The sequence below is a fragment of the Urocitellus parryii genome, chromosome 2 (genome assembly GCF_045843805.1).
Source record: "Urocitellus parryii isolate mUroPar1 chromosome 2, mUroPar1.hap1, whole genome shotgun sequence".
Lineage (NCBI taxonomy): Eukaryota > Metazoa > Chordata > Mammalia > Rodentia > Sciuridae > Urocitellus > Urocitellus parryii.
In genome coordinates this window covers 93,147,764-93,170,310 of record NC_135532.1, presented here as the reverse complement: position 1 = coordinate 93,170,310, position 22,547 = coordinate 93,147,764, and the positions used below count along the sequence as shown (strand labels likewise).

The window sequence follows — 22,547 nt, the reverse complement described above, 5'->3', positions numbered from 1 at the left end:
GGTTGTAGGCCCCTGGTGAGACAGGACTTATCCAGACAGGCTGCCTGGTAGAGGAAGCAGGGCTTTGATGCATAAAAAGTCTTCCTGTGTGGGGTGATAGAGGCCTGCAGAGGCAGAGCTTGGAGGTTCCAAATCCCTCACTGCCTCCCGGGCCCTGACCTTTTCTGAGCCTGCTCCAGTCTGCTCCAAAGACCCTCTCCCTTCCCTTCTTGCCCCTCTGCTGGGTCCAGCCACCCACACCTATCCATACCCTCTGAGGGTGAACCTGCCGTGTCACCTGTCTCTGGTTTTTTTTGATTTGTTTAATTATAGATGAGTTTTCTGCATAATTTATTCCAAAAGCCTGGATTATACTGTACAATTAAATCACATTCTGATCAACAACTTCACATATAAAATTAACAACTGGCAACAGTTTAATCTATGCTGCTGCATCTGCACATGGACTTTTTCATTCCCCGCCCCCCCCCCATCCCTCTCCTCTCCTCCTCTCCTCCCTGACCTCCTCCTGCCTCCCAACCCCTCGGAGTGAGCATTTGCAGCTGGCCTCAGAGCTGGAGGCCCCCACCTGAGTGTTCTGACCTCCCAGCCTTCTAGCTGGGGTCCTCATTGTTCTGTCTGCTGAAGAGATCCCTGGCCTCAGCTCCCTGCCGCACAGACAATTTTGCTCCCTTGCCTAGTGGTGATATCCCCCCTCCCTCCCTAGTCCTCTTGATTCTGGAGACCAAGGCCTGGCATCCCACAGCACATGGTGTCCTCTTCTTAACTGCTGGGCTGCCTCAGCCCGCCATGCCTGTTCTGCAGCACTCCCCCTCTGCAGCCACCTTCCCCTAGGGGCAAGAATTCATTGAGGATTTTCTGAGTGCTCAGTGGTTCCTTAGATCTTGGAGGGAACGGCTTTACTGGATGAGCTTCTCATCCTTAGAGGACTTCCCAGTCATAATACTATCCATCCAGGTGTCCATGTGCATTTGTCCATTACAGTTATCTAGCCAGTCATTATTAACCCTGTTGACAGATGGGAAAGCTGAGGTTCCCAGGGGGCAGAGCTCTCCAAGGCTAGCAGAGGTAGCTTCTCTGAGTCTTCTCAGGCTGCCTTGTCCTGGAAGTAAGGGCTCCTGGGTTTAACTGAGCCAAGGAGATGGGTCTGGCTTCTCTCTTAAGTTTATAATCCTGAATCTGTCCTCACCAGGGACCTCAGTTTTCTTGTCTATGAAATGGGGCTGCAGTGCCTTCACAGCCCTAGTTCAGGCACACTGGATGGAGGACAAGGCTCAGCTGTCAGCCTCTCACACCCACACCAGTGATGAGGCGCCTGCAGCCTTGGCTGCACTTTCTCCTCCCAGACGCTCTCTCCCCTCACTGTCTTGTTAATTTGGCACTTATAAGTACTTAGAGATAAGCAGTGTCATCTCGGTGAAAAGCATGGAAAATCCCAAGGATGTGGGGAGCTAGCAGGTAGAACTTTCTTTGGGGAGTATGACCCATGGGCCATACCATCTAGCCAGGAGATACTGGCAAAGCCAGGAACCCAGGTTGATGGGAGCCTGGGCAGAATTTGGTCAGTTTGCCTTTGACCTCCATGGATCTGTGAATCATGATGCATCTCTTGTTCTTCCCAAACCCCCACACCCTTCTGTGCGAGTGAGGCCGACTCTAACTGCTAAGGTTGGACTTGGCTTGGTGGGTGGCTTCTCCAGCCACTGAGGGGGCATAGTCACCTCCTGGCCTTCTCGGTATCCATGGGTCACGCGACCCCTCACCCCAACCTGGTACTGGAACACTGGTCAAAACCTAGAACCCATAAAGTCATATCTCTGTGACAAAGAAATGAATTATCCGTCATATTCTTTTTAATTCTAGGACACGCATAGTGCCTTTCTAATTGGGTTTAAGTGAAGAATCAAAGTAACCAGTTTCCCTTGGCATTGGGCAGTGAGCTGGGGCCTAGGGTCTGCCTGTCAAGCCCAGGATGCCAAACTAAGGGCTAGAGCCACACCTTGAACACGGGAGGGTATGTGTGTGACCGGACATATCAGGGCAGGCCACTCCTTGCAGCCCATAGCACGAGTCTAGAGCCGATCAGCCTAGGGGTGAGAGTGCAGAAACTGTGGGTGGGAGGAGTAATTGAGAGAAAAAGAGAGAGACTAGGAGGGACAGGGAGTGCATATGTGTATCTTGGGGAAGAACTGGACTTCATCTTGAGGTTTGGTTCTTCTAAAAATGATTTTAGTGTTGAAATTGACTTTTTACATGAAACGATGGTGATTACATTAATATCGTGTTGTCTGAGAGAGAAAAAAAATACTTTGCATCCATGTCTGTTCTCCCAATTAATTTTCTTTTACTTATTTGTAAAATCCCAGAAACAGAAACCTGTAGGCATACTAGAAGAGTCCAGGGCCTGGGGTGGAATTAGTGGTGTGCTAGTAAATGTTATCAGATTGCTCTTTGGGGTGGAGGGGACTGTAATTTCTAGCGTTTGCTCATTTCTGTGGTGTACATGTTCCCAATGTGATGAACCTCAAGCCCCTAAGGTGCTGGCACTGAATGGAGAGCTGGGAAGAAATGCGCAGTCTGCTGTTATGGGTCATCTCTTGAGACTCTAGCACATTCCGGGGACAAGTCCTGTGTCCACCCCTTCCTGGATGAATGACCTTGGACAGGTCACTTAAATCCTCTGAGCCTCAGTTTCCTCATCCGTAAGTTGGGGATAATAATATTTACCTCTTTGTGAGGGTTGAAGTGAGAGAATGTGTGACAGGCTGGCTGTTCTTTGTATATAGTGGGTGTCCTCTCACATGAAGATTATGATTGGCATTTTGTCCCCTAGACCAGTGAATGGCTGAGATCAGAATTAGGGCCATTGCAGAGCCAATGGTTCCCTTTGGAGATCAGATCCTTGACCCTGCCCATTTGTCTGCCACCTGCCTGGCTGGGCATAAGGCTATGTGGCAGTTCATCCCAGTATTAGCCCCCAGGGCTCGGCTGTTTTAGGATTACAAAAGAGCCACCTGCCACATTGTTCATCCACAGCCAGGGCAAAGACATCAGTGCCTGGTGGACAGTGGCCAGGCTAAGAAGGCTTTCTATTCTCTGCTGCCCCTTGCCGTCCTCAGACTGGCAGCTAAGCCCGGTTGCCCTTCTTAGCCCTGCCTGCAGCCTGGCCTCCACCCTTTCTCAGGGTTAGAGTCCCCTGTGGCGGGGTGCGGAGGTGGGAATCAGGCTGTGGCCCAGCCAGCAATAAGCTAAAGCTAATACCTCTTTCTTTTGATGTTGATTTTTTTTTTTTTCCTTCCCCATCATGGTCCTGACATTCAGCTTGGCAAATTGCAATTAGCGATCTGCCCACCTCCTGCTCCGAGTTCCCATGCCAACCGACCTGGGCACACACAATGGCATGGGCCCAGCCCCCCCCACCCCACCAAGATACAAGCCTAAAGAGGGATATGGGGCAAGGGGCCGGGGTAGAAATTGGGGCTCTTCCCACCCAGGGACCAGAAGAGAGTCCTGGCACTAGGGGAGGTGGCAGGCTCAGAGGTGTTGGGGCCAGATGCAACCCTCCTGGCATCACTGCCCCTGCTGTGCAATGTGGACTGTGCTTGACTCATGTTTATTTAAATCTCTGTGGTGACTCTCCTACTGTTTTCCATGGAAGGGCCTCTGTGGAATGGGAGTGTGTCAAGTAGAAGGGGAAGTTGAGGTACCTTTTCAGACTCATAAGGGCAGGAAGCATTGGTCACAGCAGAGAGCATCTTTAAGTGGTGTGGAGAACATCTCTGGCTGGTCTTCAGTGACAGCTCACCTGATGGCACTGTCTGAAGGGACAGTCACAGGTTTGAACCTGGGTGAGGCCTCTCCCCAGATACCTTCCTTTTCCTGGGTGTAGGATGGAAAGTACAGAGCCATGTGGCCACCTGTCCATCCTTTACCCTCACAGATATCCCTGTACTGTGCCCCTGGCTCTTCTGTTCTCATGGGCTCTGTGACACTGTAAGAAATAGCCCCAGATGATTCCCATATTCTAGAAGAGGAAGCCGAGACAAGGATGGGTTAAAACGATCCTAGAGGGAGGGAGACCAGCTCAGGCTCGTGGCTCAGTTGAAGGATTCATTGGACTTTCCAGGCTTCCAGAAAGTGGCAAGACCATCTTCACTGCACCCATGGATGGGTGCATGCTGGGCATCCAGTGATAGGCTTTAAATAAGCATCTGTCTACCAGGGTATGGGACAGATGAGGGCCATCTGAGCTGGAAGAGCTCCATGTGTACTGCTCAGATGAGGCCCGGAAAGTCAGGGACCTGCCTCCAGGTTAACACAAGAGCTTGGTGGTGACAATAATATTTCCCCCCTTTCCCGGACCCCACCTGGCTCCCTCATGCCTTCCTCTTCCTTGGTGTCCAGAAGTCCCCATGTTCAGAGCAGCTACATCAAGGACTGACTCTTCATCGTGAAAAATAGTCTCCCTGCAGGCTTCCCTCAGCGGATTTAACAGTGCACTCCTCTCTCCTCCTTGACTGCCCCACAGCACCTGAGGAGAGCCTAGGCCACTTGACTGGACTTCAAAGAGAGGTCACAGGTGCACTCCGGTTCCTTGCCTCTCTTTCTCCACTAGTGAAAACTGGGTTGAGTGGCTGCTCTGGTCCCCCAGGGGTGGCAGGGGCTGGGCTGTCCCACCTCCAGTGGACCCTCCTAACGTCTCTGTCTTCTTTCTGTACACAGGATGCAGCACTGGGCCCGCCGCCTAGAGCAGGAGATTGACGGTGTGATGCGGATTTTTGGAGGTGTCCAGCAGCTCCGGGAGGTAAGCCTGGCACTCTTGCTTTCCCTTCGTGGACCCTCTTCCAAGTAGGAATGAGGAAAGCGTTCATAAACAAGAAGTGTGGAAGATTTGGCATTGTTGATGTCCTGGCATGGTGGGGCACCAGTGGACCCAAGGCAGCAACTCCTCTAGGTCTCAGTGCACCCTTCTCCAGGCAACTGTTGGAGCAGTGGACCTGTTGACTCTGATGTCCCTTGTTTTGGGGAGGGTGTTGGGGTTTTCCAGATTTCCAGGTGGATGATCTCTGGGTTTGAATCAGCACATGGGGTGAGAGCACAGGCCCTTAAGGGGCCAGTGAGTGTGTGTGGAAGCCCAAGGGACAAAACATGAAATGAATGAAATGGCCAGGCAAAAATCTGGGGAAACCAGCCTGGGGCCAACCCTGTAGCACTGAGTAGCCCTCGAGGAAGCAAGCCGGCCTTTCAAGGGATGTGACATCAAGGTGCAGGAGGGGTGATTGATTAGGTGTCAGAGACCACATTCATCCTGGGATATTATGTTAATGTTTGAAATAGTGATGTGAAGAGCAGGCCATCAGTCACCCCCAGAAGGCTGCAAAATGTGTTGCTGTCAGGCCACGGGCTCCTGAGGTGTCGCTGTTTATGTGGAAATGCAGAGGCTCAGAGAGCTGAGCTCCTGGAGCAGTGGGGGTGGGATTCCCCAGGAATTTCTTTGCTGGCCTTGGGACTGTCCACAGCTGAGAGATCTCCTGCCAATAGTTGGCCTGGGAATGGCAGAGAAGACCTAGTTACCTTTAGGGGTTCAGTAGAGAGGACTCTCCAGGCCCAGAGTTCCATGATTAGATGATCTTGGTCAGTAGGGGTCAGTAAATGTAACTTCTGGAGGCAGGGACTGTGGGGGTTGTCCTCGGTCCTTCCCCCAGGCTTAGCTTCTAGACAGTGCCCAGGAAATGAGAGTGGTGGTGAGTGTGCTGACATTGCTTGTGGATGTAGAACGTCTGGCACAAATGGGACTAATCAGAGGTGGTTAATGAGGGGGTAATGTGGCAGGGGGTCATCCAGGTCCAGAGGTCTGAGCCAGTAGCTTGCTTGATGTCCTCCCCTAGTGGCTCAGGTCTCTGAGTCTCCCGCTCCTGGCTCCTGGACTTGAATTGAAGTAGCCGCATCCTATTCTTCCTGTGAACTCTCCATGACTCAGCTGTGCTTGGATGCCGGCAGAGCTTCCAGAGAAAGCTCTGTAGGAAGCTGTTCCAGAACAGGAGTCAATTTAGACTCAAGAATAGCATTCAGCACTAACCAGGTTCTAAGTGGGCACTGCCAAGTGCCACCGTATAGGTTAATGAAGGGATGATGGTTCCCTGGAATGTACCTCATGCACCTTTCCAAGTTTCAAAAATCGGGACATTAGATGTACCAGTTAAGAATCTTCCATGCTTTGAATCCGCATCTTAAGGACATTGTTTGTTTTGTACTCATGGGCAACTCAAATCCTGAATGTTTGTCTATGAGAAATCAGTGCACATTTCATGCCTGTGACTTGGATCTGTCTGGACCAGTGAGCTTCCTGGATGGAGAGGACCAGAGATGGAGTCCTGGCTTGGAATAACTGACCCTTGGCACTGACTGGAGGATGAGGTAGAGAGGACAGCAGTGGACAGGCTGATGCATAGTTGTTCCCTTTTCTTGAAATCATATTTGACTTTCCTTCATTGACCACTTTCACTCCCAGGATGTGGTCCCTTCCTTTCATATGGAACTAGAGTCATTCCAGATCCAAAGCCTTTCATAACTGATGTCTTCCCTCACCCCCACCTGCCAGCAGTGACCAAGCTGTCATACAGGACAGCTATGGGACTTTGAACTCCTGCTCTAGGGTGCTGCCCTTCCTCTAACTGTGCTTCCCTTCTTAGTATGGTGGACAGGATGAGCCTGAGACAGCTAGATTGAAGCAGGGCTCTGCTTGGTATGGCAAGCAGGAAGGCAGGCAGAGAAGTGCTGACCCGGCGTCCACTCCTCCCTGCAACCCCTCCACTGCCCACGGCTGCCAGCTCTCTGGCAGCTCTGTCCTGGTCCAGTTTTTTTCTCACCTGCTTCCTCAGCTTCTTACTTCCTGCTGACAGCTCTGGGGCTGCTTCTTGGCACAGGGCACTATGACAAGGCGCGCGGGTGGGGATAGAGACATGGGCCCAGATGTAGAGTTCTAGAAAAAGAGGGCAATCCTGTGGGAGCAGGAGGGAGCTGGCAGTAGGCTCCCCCTTTTCCCTGGCTCACACCCTACCCTGACCCTCACGCCACTTTTCTTCCAATGCACCTGAGAGGGCCCCTATGCCCAGCCCATGCCTGATTCTGACAGGTCAGGATGATTCTTGGAGCAGAGCCCTGACCAGCTGTCCATGGTGCTGTGGACCCTGCCCCTCTACAGTCCCCTCTGAGCTAATTCTGAGCTGTCCCCCAAACACCTGCAGCTGGGGTGATTCTGGCATCTGAGCCCCCATCTGAGCCTGCCTATCCTAGCCCTAGAGGCTGCCCCACCCCCAGTAGCTTGGAGCCTTGAGGGCTGGCAGCTGCAAGAGAGCAGAAACTGCAGACAGTGGCATTTGGGAGCATTTTCCTTGCCTTGGCATTTTCCTCTTCCCGACCTTACTACAACCCCATGAGGGTATGGTTGGGAGCAGTCTGTGGCCCATTTACAAGTTGGAAGCTATGTAAAATCTTAGCAGAGTGTGAAGGCTATCTTTGAAGACCCCAGAGAATTTTCTCATTTAACCCTTGGGCTAGCACCTAGCCTGAGCTCCTGCTGTGGCCTGGTCCTAATGTGCTGTCCTCACTCCCATGCTTAGCTAGACACCTCTGTGCCACTTCTAGGTACCCCAGACCCACCCCAGCACTGGTCCACTCTTGCTCTGAACAGGTCACAAAAGTGTGGACCCTGAAGCCGTCTGCCCTCTCCTTCAGAAGCCCTGGGGCTGAGCAACTCTCCTGAGCCCCTTTTCCACCCTCCCCCATCAACACCATATTGTCCCCATCCTGCGGGGAGAGCAGAGAGCATATGCTTGAGTTCTGAGCTCATTTACATAATGAGGTTGATCAGGATGAATAATTCATCAGGTACCTGGGGGTGCACTGGTAGGATGTGGAGATGGGTAGGTCTCCCATCTCTAAAGCCCGGGTCACTCTGATGGGTGCATGTAGGGACCTACCACTTCTGGCTTGGTGTCTAAGATAGGAACAACTCTAAAGACTTTGTGGGAAAGCAAACCAGGAAGATTATCATCTGATATGAGGAAGAACCAGTTGGCTCATCAATGCTGGGATGGGTTTCTGACCTGGTGAGACACCTTCCTCTTTTTTCCCCTTGGAGAGGAAAAGACCTCTGCTTGGGTTGAGGTAGGGGTGAGGAGGAGCTGCCTGTCCACAGCTGACCTGAGAGCAGAGATCTGGGATGACCATGTCTGAGGATCAAGTCTACCCTCTGGGAAGTCTCAATCCAGGTTTGGAACAACGGGAGCCTTTCCCAGTCCATGTCATCCCCCCTGTACCTCACCTACCAGTCCAAACAGAAATGGCATATTGCTGTACTACTAGGCTACTTCTGCCCCTATGATGACTTTAGCTCAGCTACTGCTGGTATATGGCTCTGTCATACAGGTGGGTAAACCAAGACCCTGGCCACCATCTCCACAAGCCAATCCCATCCTGGAGTCCTGGCAAGCCAGCCCTAAGTGGTGGTGGTCATGGTGGCAAGGTGCCAAGGCAGAGGAGCCATGCTGGGGTAGCGTCTCCCCTGGATTGTTGAGCCTGCCTCCATGAAGAGCAGGACCCTAGGAATTGAAGATCCCCAGCCAGGTCTCTTGATTTCCTTTCCCTCTGTCATGCCTCTCTGGATTATCATGGTGATTCAAGCCCATGGTATCCATGGGCCACCACCTCTAATTGGGACACACCAAGAATGGCATTTCTGAACCAGTGACAGTACCATAGTCCTGCCTCCTTCTGTCTGCCCCTGGTCATCCCTGGAGCCCATCTGGTCAGTGCTCCTAGGAATGCATACTTAATATTTCCAGACGTGATTCCCAGCATGGACCAAAGTCTGGCCAAGCCCAGAGATACTATCCTGTGGGGCCTTGGGAGGCAAGACAAAGCCTTCCTGCAGGTTCCTTTGAGATGGGGCTCTCCCTGCTCCTCTCCACCCTTTTCTTCGGCTCATACCTCTGCCACTCACCGACTGTGGTAGTACTGGCTGAGGTTTCGGTCTGTACATCTCTGGATATCTGGGTATTCCAAGAAGTGCCCAGAGGGGCTGGAACAGAAGATAAAGAAGGAAGCTGAGATGCAGGGAGGTACCAGGGAACAGAAACAGTCCAGGGGGTCCAGGCAAGGGGAACACAGGTCATGACCCCAGGCCCCTAGGTTGACCCTTTCATCAGAGCCCTGTAATTCACATGAGTCCCTGATTGGCAGGCAGCGTCCTTGGCAAGGCAGATCCCCACCCACAAAGGACTGGCATGGGCTGCCTAGCTGATGTGATGAGAGTCAGGCAGGGGATGACAAGGGAGTTCCACCCAAGCCCTCTTCAGTCCCCCACTAGGGCCCCTGCAGTCCAAAAAGTCTAGTCTAGGGGCTCTGCACATGCTCATCATACAGCCCCCACCCCTACATCCAGCCACCTCCTGGTGAGGCCCAGCAGCACCCTCCTCTCCCCTGGCACAGACGATCAGGATGTGGGACGCGTCATGATGTGGGGAGGTGGGGGGCTCGGGTGTGAAATATGCCGCTGGGTAGGGATTGCTGTCGCTTGCCTCCCTAAAAACCCACATATATTATTCTTTAATGGAAAGTTAATTGTCTTATTATTCCCTCCATATGGTCCTCTTGCTCGGCACCCAGCGGGGATGCATGAGGCTAGGGGGGGCTCCTGGGAGGGCGTCTGAAACGTGATGAGGCCGCTGCTTGAGCATAATTGGGTACAGAGAGGCAGATGCATAGGAGCCTGGCCAAGCCCTGCCTGGACCCACTCTTTGTCCCCCCAGCCAAGCCTGCTCCCTGCTTCTTTCCTATCCTAGAGGTGGCCTCTCTGATCCACTATAACACAGTAAGGTCCAGAATGCTGTCTCCTCTCTCTCCTGAGTACTGGATGAGGAAACATGGGTTTGGATGGGAAGTTGGTTGTTGCCCTCCTGCTCCCCCCACCACACTGCCCCTGAAGATAAATTCTGCATTATGGCTTACAGGAAAAATGTCTTCTTCTTTTTTTTTTTTTTTTTGGTATTGAGGGATTGAATCCAGGGGCACTTAAATACTGAAACATCCCCAGCCTTTTTTATCTTTTATTTTGAGACAGAGTCTTATTAAGTTGCTGAGACTGGCTATAAACTTGCAATCCTCCTGCCTCAGCCTCCCAGGTCACTGGGATTATAGGTGTGCACCACCACACCCAGCTAAAATATGTCCATTTTTGAAGAGTTTTTCTAAAACCATTTCATCCATAGCAGGAATTCCTGCCTGAGGATAGATGAGTTTAGGTTCCCCTCCTCTTCCACATACCCTACCCTAGAGGGCATGCAGGGAGGTAAGTGGTAGAAGAGGGCTACCCTGGGACACTTCTCCAAGGGCCCTGGGCTTATGATGACCACCCCTTCCTTGGCAGCAGCCACATAGGCTTCCATATCCCAATGGCTCCTTTAAGGCTGGCTGGGTGGGTACTGGTGCTCTCCTCAGGCCCATGCCCCTCAGCCAGAGCTTCTCCTCTTGCTGCCGCCTAGGATTGTGAGGATATCATGTTAGAACAGCCTCATAGCAATTGGAGGATACAGTGATTGGAAGGCCCAGAGGGCATGAGTGGGTAGTCACCTGTGCTGCTGGAGTCTTGGCAGGGGAAGACTGAGATAAGGAGACATGATGGGTGGCTTTTGGGATTCTGGGTAACCTCATCAGGGAGTTGCTGCCCAGGTCTCTGTGAAATCCATGGGTGTGAAAGGAATGAATCCGTGGGGGAGCCTCCTGGGTGGGATCAACCAGTGTCACAGATAGGCACAGAGGGGCCTCTGGCTTCCAGCTCGTACCAAGAGGTCACTGTGAAGGCACATTCAAGGTCAGTTCCAAGGGGATGGAGAAGAGAGTGAGAAAGAAACATACGTCGTGCCTTCTGAAGGCAGGAACTCGGTGTGGCCCTTCAGCTGGATCTGGAGTTGAATCTGGAGTTGAACCCTCGGCCCATGCTGTGAGCAGCAAGCGAATGACAGGGCTGGGCTTTTGCACACTGTGGGACCTGGGGCTGTGGTCCTGCCTTTCTGAGTCTCAGTTCCCTCACCTATAAAATGGGGATACAGGTAGTCCTATCCTCATGGGAAATGTGAGGATCTCAGGGAAGCAGAAACAAGGAAATGTTACAGAGCCCTACAAATATGAGAGTGCCTTTGTACCCCCATACCAATTGCCTGCCCTACCAGGGATTAGTCACAGTTTTGGAAAATTCAGATACCCAAGATATCCTCTCTGCTTAGCTCAGCCCAGGAATTTGAAAATTTGTCCATCTTCCCACATGGCCATGACATCTTTTGGGAACAAAGACCACCAACCTGGGACAGGGCTTGAAGAAATAACGGCCTGTGAATCAGGGAAGGCTAGCAGATTCTTTGGCCAGAAATCCAAGGATCCAGCTTCAGAGGCACCCCTGAGAAGGAGGTGGCAGAGCGAACGGAAGGCCCAACACCCAGAAGGTCCTGCATTGATTTCTTCATTCAATAAGTTGGCAGCTTGTCTCTCAGCCTCTGTGAGCAAGGAGTGGGGACAAAGACATCTACCTGTGAATTGTCCTCAGGTGTTAGCCCTAGGAATGGAAAGGTTGGTGGCGTGAGGGTCTGGGGTTGTAGCTCAGTGGTAGAGCGCTTGCCTAGTATGTGTGAGGCACTAAGTTTGACTCTCAGCACCACATACAAATAAATAAAAGGTTCATCAAGGGGCTGGGGTTGTGGCTCAGTGGTAGAGCGCTTGCCTAGCATGCACGAGGCACTGGGTTCAATCCTCAGCACCACATAAATGTAAAATAAAGATTTTTTTTAAAAAAGGTTCATTGACAACTAAAATATATATATACACACACACACACACACACACAAAGAAAGGTTGGTGGGTCAGAAAGTGGTAAGGCTGAAGCCAAGGGTGAGGATCTGTCAGAGAAGACAGCACCGGTCTCCTTGGAAAAATTCTTCTTGGGAACCCTTGATTTCATAGCAGGACCCTTCCCTGAAGTAAAGACGCCTCAGTCCTTTTGTCTTAGGGATCTGGAAACAAAGACCACCAAAATCTATCCAGTTTTCCTAAAGCAAGACCCCTACTCCTCCCACACACATGAGAAGAGTTATTCTAGTAAGCACATAGTCTCTCCTCTGGGGTTTCCAAAGAGTCCAGTCTTGCAGCAGGATAGCAGGGTTCAGTTCCCAAGAGGACCCAGGCTTTACAGCTTGTGGAAGTGGCCAGGGTCTGCCCCCCTCCCTGAGCCTCTGCATCCATCTCTGAAGAGTGATGCTGCTGCTGTTTCCAGAGCCAGGAGCTGCTCTGGATGATCCGGGTGGGAGATGGGGGATGGGGGTGGAGGGCCCAGTGCGATTCCATGCTGCCGGGGATGGTTGACCTGATCTTCATTCCTCTCCCCTCTTCTACTCCCATCCATCGCTGGATCCGTGGCAGCCATGGGGACACTTGCCTCAGATTCATGGAGCCCCAAGCACTTGGCAGAGGCAGAGAAGTAATTGGTTTTGACATACCACAGCCGGCCCCAGGGGCAGCATGAACAGCATTTACCACAACCAGGCAGGAAATGGAGGCTTAGTGTGGCCTTCCTCTACATTCTCTGAGTATGGCTGCCCTCTGCCTTTATGAGCAGAGATTCCAAATTTAGAGAAAGTTACAGAGCCACAAACTTTCTATCTTATATCTCTCTCCCAGCCCTGGGACCTGGTGGTTCTGAAGGGGGGCTGGCCTGTTCCATGTAGAGGAGGGAGACTGAGGCAGTGGGTGGATCCTGGGCAGACCCTTGAGGCCCTGTCCTTTGTCTGTCCTTGATTTCTCATGAAACAAAGAAGCAAATGAGTGACCCTCAGGGAATGAGCACCTGGATTTACTCTGCACATCAGGATGAGAGAATGTGAAGTCTGGGGAAGAAGCAGACTGTACACATACATATGCCCTCAGTGTACATGTGTGCATATAGATGCTCCCAAGGCTGGCACTTAGTAGGTGCACAGCTAGTAATTGCTCCATGACTGGGTAAGCAAAGGGGCAGTCATCTGAGGACTGTGAAGGGACCGATTAGAGCTCTGACTGTCCCACAGGGCCTTGGGTACTATCTGACCTCACAGAGGGAAGCTGAGATCAGTGCTTGGGGCCAGATACCCTGGAGCTTGGTGCCCTGGAAAAGTAGGCTTATGTGGAATTGCCAGAACTTGGCCCCATATAGATGGTCCCTTGATTGCTTTATATGAGAAAGTAGAGGGATCCCTGTGGAAGAGCTGGGTTTACTGGTTACCTATGAGGCAGGCTGAAGCCAAGGAAGCTGAGCTGTTCCCAGCGTCTCTTGAAGACTTGACTAAGGTTTGTAGCTCTGGGCAGGGAAACAAGGAGCCTTTCTTAGGTGTTTGAGCCTCCCACCTGTCCTTGTGTCCTCTTATCCTATGCTCTCACTGTACTTTTTCCTCCAAATGCACTAGCTGCTGTTCTCACTTACCATCCCCTTCAGGCCTCACCCCAGATTTAAGCCCAGACTACAGCTTTCCTCCTCCAAGAAGCCACCCACATCACTGCTGGAACCAGAAGTCTCCCCACTCCTGTCAGCTTTTGCATCATTCTGGAACACATTGGCAGTCAGGAACATCTGTCAGGCCCAATGTAGTGATCCCAGCCTCTGGGGTATGGAGACCATGACCAGGGCAGGGTCATTCCCAGGCCTTCCAGGAATCCACCTGATCAAGGGAAATCAGCTAGCCCATGGCTCACTAGAGACATAGTCCCTGACCCCACAAGAGAAACTTGTATGACCATTGTGTATGGAAGAGTATGAGAAATGCTGATGGAGAATGTGAGTGCATCTGCATGTACATGTAGAAGAAAGTGTGGGAAACTGTGCATGGGTGCTGCAAATGGGAACGTGAACAGGTGAGCATTTGTGTGGCCATAGACAGGAGTCACACCTGCATGTGTGCCACTTATGAGGGTGTGACCAGACAAGTGTATGCATGTGTGTGCCTGTGGATGCGTGTGTGGTTCTGAGTGCTTCCTGCGGTGGTAGATGCACTGTGCATAGGTTAGGGTGGTACTGGGAGAGGCAGGTGCTGAGAGCTCTCTGTCACCCAAGCAGGTGAGAACTACTTAACTGATTCATTAGCCAAGCTGAGAAGTCTCAATTGTGGATGAAGAGCACAAATTCACACATACGCTATTTCTCCATGCCTGGTGAGCATCCCCCCAAGTCACTGCCTGACACTGTGCTCAGCCACCCTGTAGTGGGGGAGGATGCTAGTCAGTTGTGTGTCTGTGCCCTGAGATGGGCGATGGACAAAGCCACCCCACTGTGGAGATCACAAGCCTTATGTAGGATAGTTTTTATTTTCCCCAATTTAGTGCTCATGGAGGCTTTTCAAGAACTTGTCTTTATTTCATAGAGGAGCTGTGAATGCTAAGGGGGTACTGGGCAGGAGCCCTGTTTCCGGGTTCTGGTCCTCCTGGTGTGTGTGTGGGGGGGTACTCTCCTCTGTGGGCGTGGTCAGACTCTTCTCAGTTAGGCTTTGGCAGCCTAGCCTTTCCTTGACCGGGATTCACCAAAGAGTTAACCTTCTGAAGGTGGGGGGACATTCAGGTGCCTGCCAGCTTAGAGCAGATCTAGAGTCTCCAGGAGGTGTTTTCTACAGTGCAGGATCAGCCACTCTCACTTATAACCCCCAAGTACTTGCCACCAGCCATTTCCTCATCCCCTATACAAGGGGCCTGATCCCCCATAGTGTATAATATATAATGCCTCCCTAGGAAGTGATGGCCCCTGGTCTCCCCAGTTTCTGAAGCCCTATGGATTGCTGTAATTGGAGCTTCTCTTCCTCTGCACCCTTCATTCAAGCTCAGCTCCCAAAGCATTGATGGTCTCTCAAGCCTGTCCCTGAGTCCTAGAGTCTGGGGTCTATGCTGACTCCTGAGAGACAGGCCTGCCACCCCGTCACGTTGCCCCTCAAAGACCCCCTGGCTCTGCCACTGTACTGCATCTTCATGCAGGGAGACCCAAAAGCTCGGTCAAGTGGCAGCCACTTGCCTCTTGATCAGGTGTTGACAGAGGAGCTGTCATTATGCTCCATCTATAGGCATGGAATAAATTGGTGTGCAGTGAATTTATTCTTTTTAAAGAGGGACTTTTACACTGGGGAAAACTTTTTAAAAGAACATTTATATAAAAAGCAATTACCGTGCCAGTAATTTTTATGTATTCTACCCCTTCCATTGCTGCCTTTGTGTTTGAATGTGACCGCCTCCCGGGGGGCCGCTGCAGCCTGGCTTAGTGGCTCAGGGCCTCCCAGCTTCAGCTTCCTGCCTGCTTAAGCAACCTCCTCCTCCAGGAAGGATCAGGGTGCAGGGCTCAGGCCCAGCAGGGATGTAGACTTCCAGGGGCATGGTTGAGTGGATTTGTGTTTCAAACTTGGGTGCTTTGGAAAATTCCTTCCATGTGCAGCTCTGTGCCGAGGTTGCTCCAGTCCCAGTCCTGGCACATCCTTTCTAGGTCCTTCTTGGCAGCAGCTGAGCACTTAAAGGCCCTCCTTCCCAGCAGCCTTCCAACCCAGTTCAATAAAGGAGGAGGCAGTGGTGTGGGAGCAGGTATTTTCCCTCCCAAGGAGCCACTAGAGGAGCCACTAACGGGCACCCTGCTTCCCCAGCCATTATTGCTCTCACACTCGATGCATTATGTAAATTGTCTCCACTGCTAAGTGGTGGAGGAACCGCTCAGGGGGAACAAGGCAGCAAGGTCTGGAGCCTTCTGGCGGGGAGGCAGGAGATGGGCCCTGAAAACTCATTGCTCTGTATCAAGGAAGATCTTGCAGCCTCCATCCTCAGACTAGGACCTCTGGGGCTTGTACACTGTTTACCCCTCATATCACAGCTTTTTGAAGGTAATGGCTATACCCCCACAACAGGCAAGGGGTCCCCAAAAGCTGTCTTATCAGATGGGGTTGTCAGATTGGGGCTTTGCCTCCCATCCCAGACTTCCCCACACTTGCCTACCGAGCCTCCTTAGAAACCCTTGGCAGAGTTAGAAAAGGTCACGTCGAGCCACAAGGCTGGGTGACCTGCTGCTAACCCGGACCTCTTCCAAAGTGAATGCCCAGTGAACATGGTATCCGGGAGGGTGGATATTTGGGGCAATCCTACATTCCTGGGGCACCAGCCAGCTTTTGAGTCCCTGGAGGACTGCAGTCTTACAGAGAGGCATGTGAGAGCATGAAAGTCCCTAGGCCAATCAAGACCTGGTTAGTGATGGGACCCACCTGGCTTGCCATCTTTTTTTTTTTTTTTTAATTAGCTACACATGACATTACAATGATCTTGGCAATTCATACATTTGAATCAATTGAGGTATAATTTCTCATTTTTTTGATTGTACAGATTGCAGAATCACATTGGTCATACAGTCACCTATATACATACAGCAATCATAATTTCTATTTGACCTTCCTATCCCGCCATCTTTTTTATATTTATTTTTTAGCTATAGGTGGACACAATATTTTCATTTTATTTTTATGGGGTGCTGAGGATCAAACCCAGTGCCTCATGCATGATAGGCAAGCACTCTACCTCTGAGCCACAGCCCCAGGCCCCCATCTTTTGTTTTGAGACATATGATTTCCTGGGGGAAACAGAGTCTGCCTAGCAGGTTTGGGTCCAGCATCTCACTCTTCAAGGAGCCAGGCACTCTGGGCTTCTTCCAAACTTTACTGGGCTCCTCTCACGCAAACTTAAACTTGGAATAAAGCCCACCAGTGCAGGCTACCCACTTTGGGATTGAGGGACCCCCTAGTTCCCATCTCCATTCTGCCCCTTGGGTACATGGCCACCGAGTGAGAGAGGTCATGGGTTTGTGGGTTTCCTGGAAATTACATAGAGTTCAGGATTCCGGGAAGGGTGTGAGAATTGGCAAAAACAATTGCAGCCTATTCAACCCTCTTCCCAGACAGGTTGAACCTATTCAACCCTCTTCACCCACTTTCCCACTCCCTTACTAGGCAGGGCTGCCTATGTGTCCAGGTGAGATGGGCCATCAGACCCAGGACCAACTTTTTTCTTTAAAAAAAAATTATTTTTTAGTTGTGTCTAAACAATATCTTTATTTCATTTTTTTGTGGTGCTGAGGATCAAACCCAGTGCCTCATGCATGCTAGGTGAGCGCTCTACCACTGAGCCACAACCCCAGCCCCCAACAGGCACAGCTTTAACCAAGGTTGGTGCCATGCAGTGCATCTATACATTGTGGAAGACTGGGAGCATCTTCCTCCCCACTTGGCACTGTCCCCCTTCCCCTTGGGACTGGTGGCATTATCTCTTGGACCCCTGTGACTACTATCTTACAACTTGCTTTCTGATTACTTCCAACTTTTGGGAAATGTTGGGAAGGGACCCCAGACCGGTGGTCACAAACACCATATTGATGTTTTGTTCTAAGGAGCCTGTTCTGTACACAGCAGACCAGGGAATCAAAACCTTAAGCTGTCTTCACTTGTAGTTGGAGTAAACCTGAGATGGTGAGGTCAGCTGTTGTCCTTCAGTGGCGCCTGTCCTGATGCCAGAGGCTGGGGTCAAAGTAGTCTGTTCTCTGTCCCTGACTCATCTGCCTATAGTATTCTCTCTTCTTCCTTCCCTCCCCTCCCTGTCTCCCTCTCTCCCCCACCCCTTTCTTTTCCTTTTATTTCTAAATGGATTTTTAAATTTAAGGGTTTTAATCCATTTTACACAGGCATCTGATGTAAAGTAATGGCTTTACCAGGCACGCTGTGTTAGGGGCACAGCAGCCCCTCCTCTGCATTACCAATTCCCCAGAGACTGGCACTTCTAATCTCAGAGCGCCCTATCTTGAAATGACATACTTATGTTGCTACTGCATGGTTGTTCAATTTTAGGCATTATTTGCCAGCATCCCACCATGGGAGAGGAGGACTTCACTCCTCCCTTCCTCCCGTGCACAGCCCCATCCCTGGCCCTCTAGTGTCACCACATTGTGATATGGTTAGGTCAGACTCAACTGTTGACATTGTCCTGACCCAGCAAATGCTATTCAGAACTGTGCCTCATAATGCACATTATTTTTTAGTTTTTTTTTCCTCTAGGTTAGAACTGTCTGGGTTTTGTTTGAGAGTTTGTTTAGTTTTCTCTGAACTTCTATTTATTCTGCCCCTAAATCCCCTCCACCTTATCTGACCCTCTTCTCAAGCATTCAGATGCATCCAAGTCCCTGTCAACGATCTGAGAAGTTTTGCCTGGAGCCTCCTAAGTTAATCCAGTGAAGACTGGCTGCTCTCCCAGCCTGGAACTCAGATGTGTCCCTAGGATCTCCTTCACCTCTCTCTCTTCGATGAGTCCCCTTTCCTGATTCTGTGGCCTTCTCTTCTTTGGTTTCTGATTTCTCCTTTTGGCACAGAACATTTTCAGTTGGCTTCCTGAAAAAAGTACATGGGAGTTAGACTTTTTTTTTTTTTTTTGTACTGGAAATTGAACCCAGGGTGCTTAACCACTGAGCCACATCCCCAGACCATTTTTGTTTTTGTTTTTGTTTTTTAGATAGAGCCCCTCTAAGTTGCTGAGTCTGTCTTTGAACTTTTGATCCTCCTGTCTCAGTCTCCAAATCTGCTGGGATTATAGACATGTGCCACATGGGAAGCCAGACTTTTGGGACTCGTGTCTCAAAAAGCCTTCCTACTTCTCCATACTTGACCGAAATTTCAAATGGATTAGAAGTCCAGGCTAGAAACCATTTGCCTCAGATTTTCTGTCTTTTTTTTTTAATTTCTCCCCACTCCCTTTACTGGGAATTGAATCCAAGGGTGCTCTACCAGTGGTGAAGGACTACATTCCCAGTCTTTTTTTTTTTTGGACAGGGTCTTTCTGAGTTTCTGACAGTTTTGCTGATTGCTGAGGTTGGTCTTGCACTTGTGATCCTCCTGCCTCAGCCTCCCAGGTTGCTGAAATTACATATGTACCACCATATCTGCCTGCCTCAGATTTTCTTTTCTTTTTTTTACAGGGGGCTACTAGAGTTTGAACTCAAAGGCACTCAACACTGAGCCACATCCCCAGTCCTATTTTGTATTTTACTTAGAGACAAGGTCTCACTGAGATGCTTAGTTCCTCGCTTTTACTGAAGATGGCTTTGAACGCACGATCCTCCTGCCTCAGCCTCCTGAGCTGCTGGGAGTATAGGTGTGTGCCACGGCACCCAGCCTGCCTCAGATTTTCTAAGGCAACAGCACTCCATTCCATCTATCTACCTGAACTAAGGCGAGGTCTGACCAGAACAATTGTAAAGGAGGAAAAGTTTACTTGGGGACTCAAGGTTTCAGAGGTCTCAGTCCATAGTCAGCTGAGCATTCCTGAGGGCTCAAGGTGAGACAGGACATCATGGCAGAAGAATGTGGTGGAGGGAAGCAGCTCACATGATGATCAGAAAGCAGAGAGAGACTCTATTTGCCAGATACAAAATGTATACCCCAAAGTCACACCCGCAGGGACCCACCTCACCCAGCCATACCCAGTCTGCCTTTAGTTATCACTCAGTTAATCCCCATCCGAGGATTAATTCACTGATTGTGATAAGGCTTTCATAACCCAATCATCCTCCTCTAAACCTTCTTGCATTGTCTCACACATGAGCTTTTGAAGGGACACCTCACATCCAAACATAACAGGTCCCAAGGCATTCTGATTCCCAATCCTCTGTGCATGACCTGGGTGTTTTGTTTTGTTTTGTCTTAAGAAACTTGTAAATTTTTTCCCTCTGCTTGTGTTTGAAAATTCCATACTGATTTGCATTGGGGTGTATATTTTTATTCTTTACCAGTCAATAGGCACTTTGAAGCTAGATAATCTTGTGTCTGTCAGTTCTGGGAAGCTTTCTTGAATGATTTCTTTGTTTTCTCCCTTCTCTTTTCTCTGTCCTCTTTCTAGAATCCTTAACTCAGACCTCTCTTCTTCTCTCTTCCCTCCTCCTTTCTCTCTAATTTTCATTGCTTTATTGTCAGATTTCTCAATTTTATCTTCCAATCTTTCTGTCAGACTTTGCATTTTACCATGGTATTTTAAATTTCCAGTATCTCTTTTTGCACCATTTTGAAAATCACATCTTTTTGTTTCATTAGCTCTTTGAAGATAATAATACTTATTTTTAGAAAACCTTTTTATTTTTAATTTTAGATAAAGAGAAGTTGCAAAAATAGCATAGAAATTCCCTAACCCTTTACCCAGTTTCCTCCTTATCACCTTGCAGATCCAAAGTACAAATATCAAACTAAGAAACTGACATTGGTACAATACTGTTAACCAGAGTGAAAACCATTATTGGATTTTACCAGTTTTTGTACTCGTGTCCTTTATTGCGTCTCCAGGATCAAACCCAGTGAACTCCATTGCATGTATTTGTCATATCTCTTTAGATTTCTCTAATCTGTAAAAGTTTCTACGTTTTTCCTAGTGTTTCATGACCTTGACACTTTAAAAAGTGCTGGCCAAGCCGAGTGTGGTGGTGCATGCCTGTAATCCCAGTGGCTTAGGAGGCTGAGGCAGGAGGATTGTGAGTTCAAAGCCAGCCTCAGCAATTTAGCAAGGCGCCAAGCAACTTAGGGGGACCCTGTCTCTAAACAAAATATTAAAAGGACTAGGGATGTGGGCTCAGTGGTTGAGTGCTCTGGGTTCAATCCTCAGTACCAACCCCTCCTCACTCCACCCCCCCTAAAAAAGTGCTGGCCAGTTATTTTGTTTAACAATCCCAAGTTTGGATTTTTCTGATATTTTCCTGTGATTAGATTGAGGTTATACATTTTTAGGAAGAACACCATAGACCTGATGTGTCCTCCTTAGAGTCAGGGTGTTAGTATGTCTTGTTATTGGTGATGTTCACCTTGATCACTTGGTTAAGGTAGTGTCTGCTTGGTTCCTCCATTATAAAGTTGCTATTTTTCCATTTGTAATAAATTTCTAGGGAGAGATACTTTGAAGCTATGCAAATATCCTATTTCTCTTCAAACTTTTGCCCATCAATTTTAGTATCCCTTGGTGGAGCTTGCCTGCAACAGTTACCACTGGGGTATTCAAATATTATTCCATATGCATTTTTTAACTGTAATTCTTCTATCTCTTCCCCTTTTCTAATTTATTTTTCCAATTATTTACATAAATATAGACTCATGGATGCTTATTGTGTTCTAGGGGTATAATTCAATTGTATCATTATTAGTTTTGTTGCTGCATCTCTAGCTGTTGGGAACTCTTTCAGGCTGGCTCCTGTACCCTTTTAACATGCCCTCATCCTTTTCTGGCCTTTCTTTTACTTGCTGTTACCACAGAATACTCCCAGCTCATCTTATATTTTCCCTGTCCCATTCCTAGAATCAGCTACTTCTCCAATAAGTTCTGATTTCATTGGAGAATATTTACAAATCAAGATCTTGGGGCTAGGATAGAGTCGTGGCTCAGTGGTAGCGCACTTTCCTGGCATGTGTGAGGCCCTGGGTTCAATCCTAAGCATTTATATACATTTATATAAATAAATAAAAGATCCATTGACAACTAAAAAAAAAAAATCTGGGGGCTGTGTGTGCTCATTATTACTGGGTGTTACTGCCTCTGGGCCCATCAGGATCAGGAGTAGGAAATATATGTACACATACTAAATCATGTATGCACAATATCCATAATACATCCTCATCTATCCTGAATATATTTTCCAACCAAATATCTATACTGATGCCTCCATCTCCCATCCAGTACCCCAGGGCTCATTCAAGTCTTCCTCCTTTCTCTTGGTGATTTCCTTCTCAACAATGAGAACCCAGTTCTCATTAGCTACAAAGATGTCCTTGTGAGTTCGACCATAGCGTGCACGCTTTACGGCATGTTTTTTATGTTCTCCCTTGTAGCCCAGTCAAGTTCTTTTTGTTTGTTTGTTGTTGTGGCCTCTGGCTCCAAGGTGTCTGTCTCCCCCAGTATTTGGGGTTCCAAGTGCTCTGCACATCTTTAAGTAGACAGAGAAGATCAGGTGAGAGGAGCTGAGGCAGGAGATTAACATGACCCTCTGAGCCTCGAGTCAGAACACCACTAAAGAATAGGGCCCTGAGTGTGGGAGAACTCATGGAGCATGAGGTTTATTGTGTGATCTGGCCAAGTTGCATTTCTGGGCTGCAGGCTTCCCAGAGGAAGTTCTCCCACTTTTCCATGTAAAGTTCCAGGACCTTAGGGGTTCCCCACCATTAACCCACAGCTAATAGAACTGACCCTTCCAGGGCCTGCTGAGTCAGTCACTGTGTTCCATCTCCTTCCAGTTTCCAAAAGGTTGCTGCTTCTGGTGCCTCATCCCCATTCTTGTCTCCCTGAGTTTTAGCCATTTTGAGTACCCTTTCCTTCCATTTCATGGAGTTTGGGGAAGAGCAGAAGTTCCCAGACACCAGTATTTTCACTGTTCTTGTAGAAGCTGAGTCCTTGCAGTGTGGTTAAGTGAAACCCCACCTGTGAATGGATAGACAAGA

The 22,547-nt window shown here is 49.4% G+C and overlaps 1 protein-coding gene across 6 annotated transcripts in view; it reads left to right on the top strand.

The window, feature by feature from the left end:
- Positions 1-22,547, top strand: part of Cacna2d2 (calcium voltage-gated channel auxiliary subunit alpha2delta 2) — a 133,723-nt gene that overhangs the window by 22,542 nt on the left and 88,634 nt on the right. For all 6 annotated transcript variants that reach the window (XM_026383848.1, XM_026383847.1, XM_026383852.2 and 3 more), the window contains exon 2: positions 4,723-4,804. In XM_026383848.1, coding sequence (XP_026239633.1) covers positions 4,723-4,804 — 82 coding nt within the window. The remainder of the gene's footprint in view (positions 1-4,722; positions 4,805-22,547) is intronic.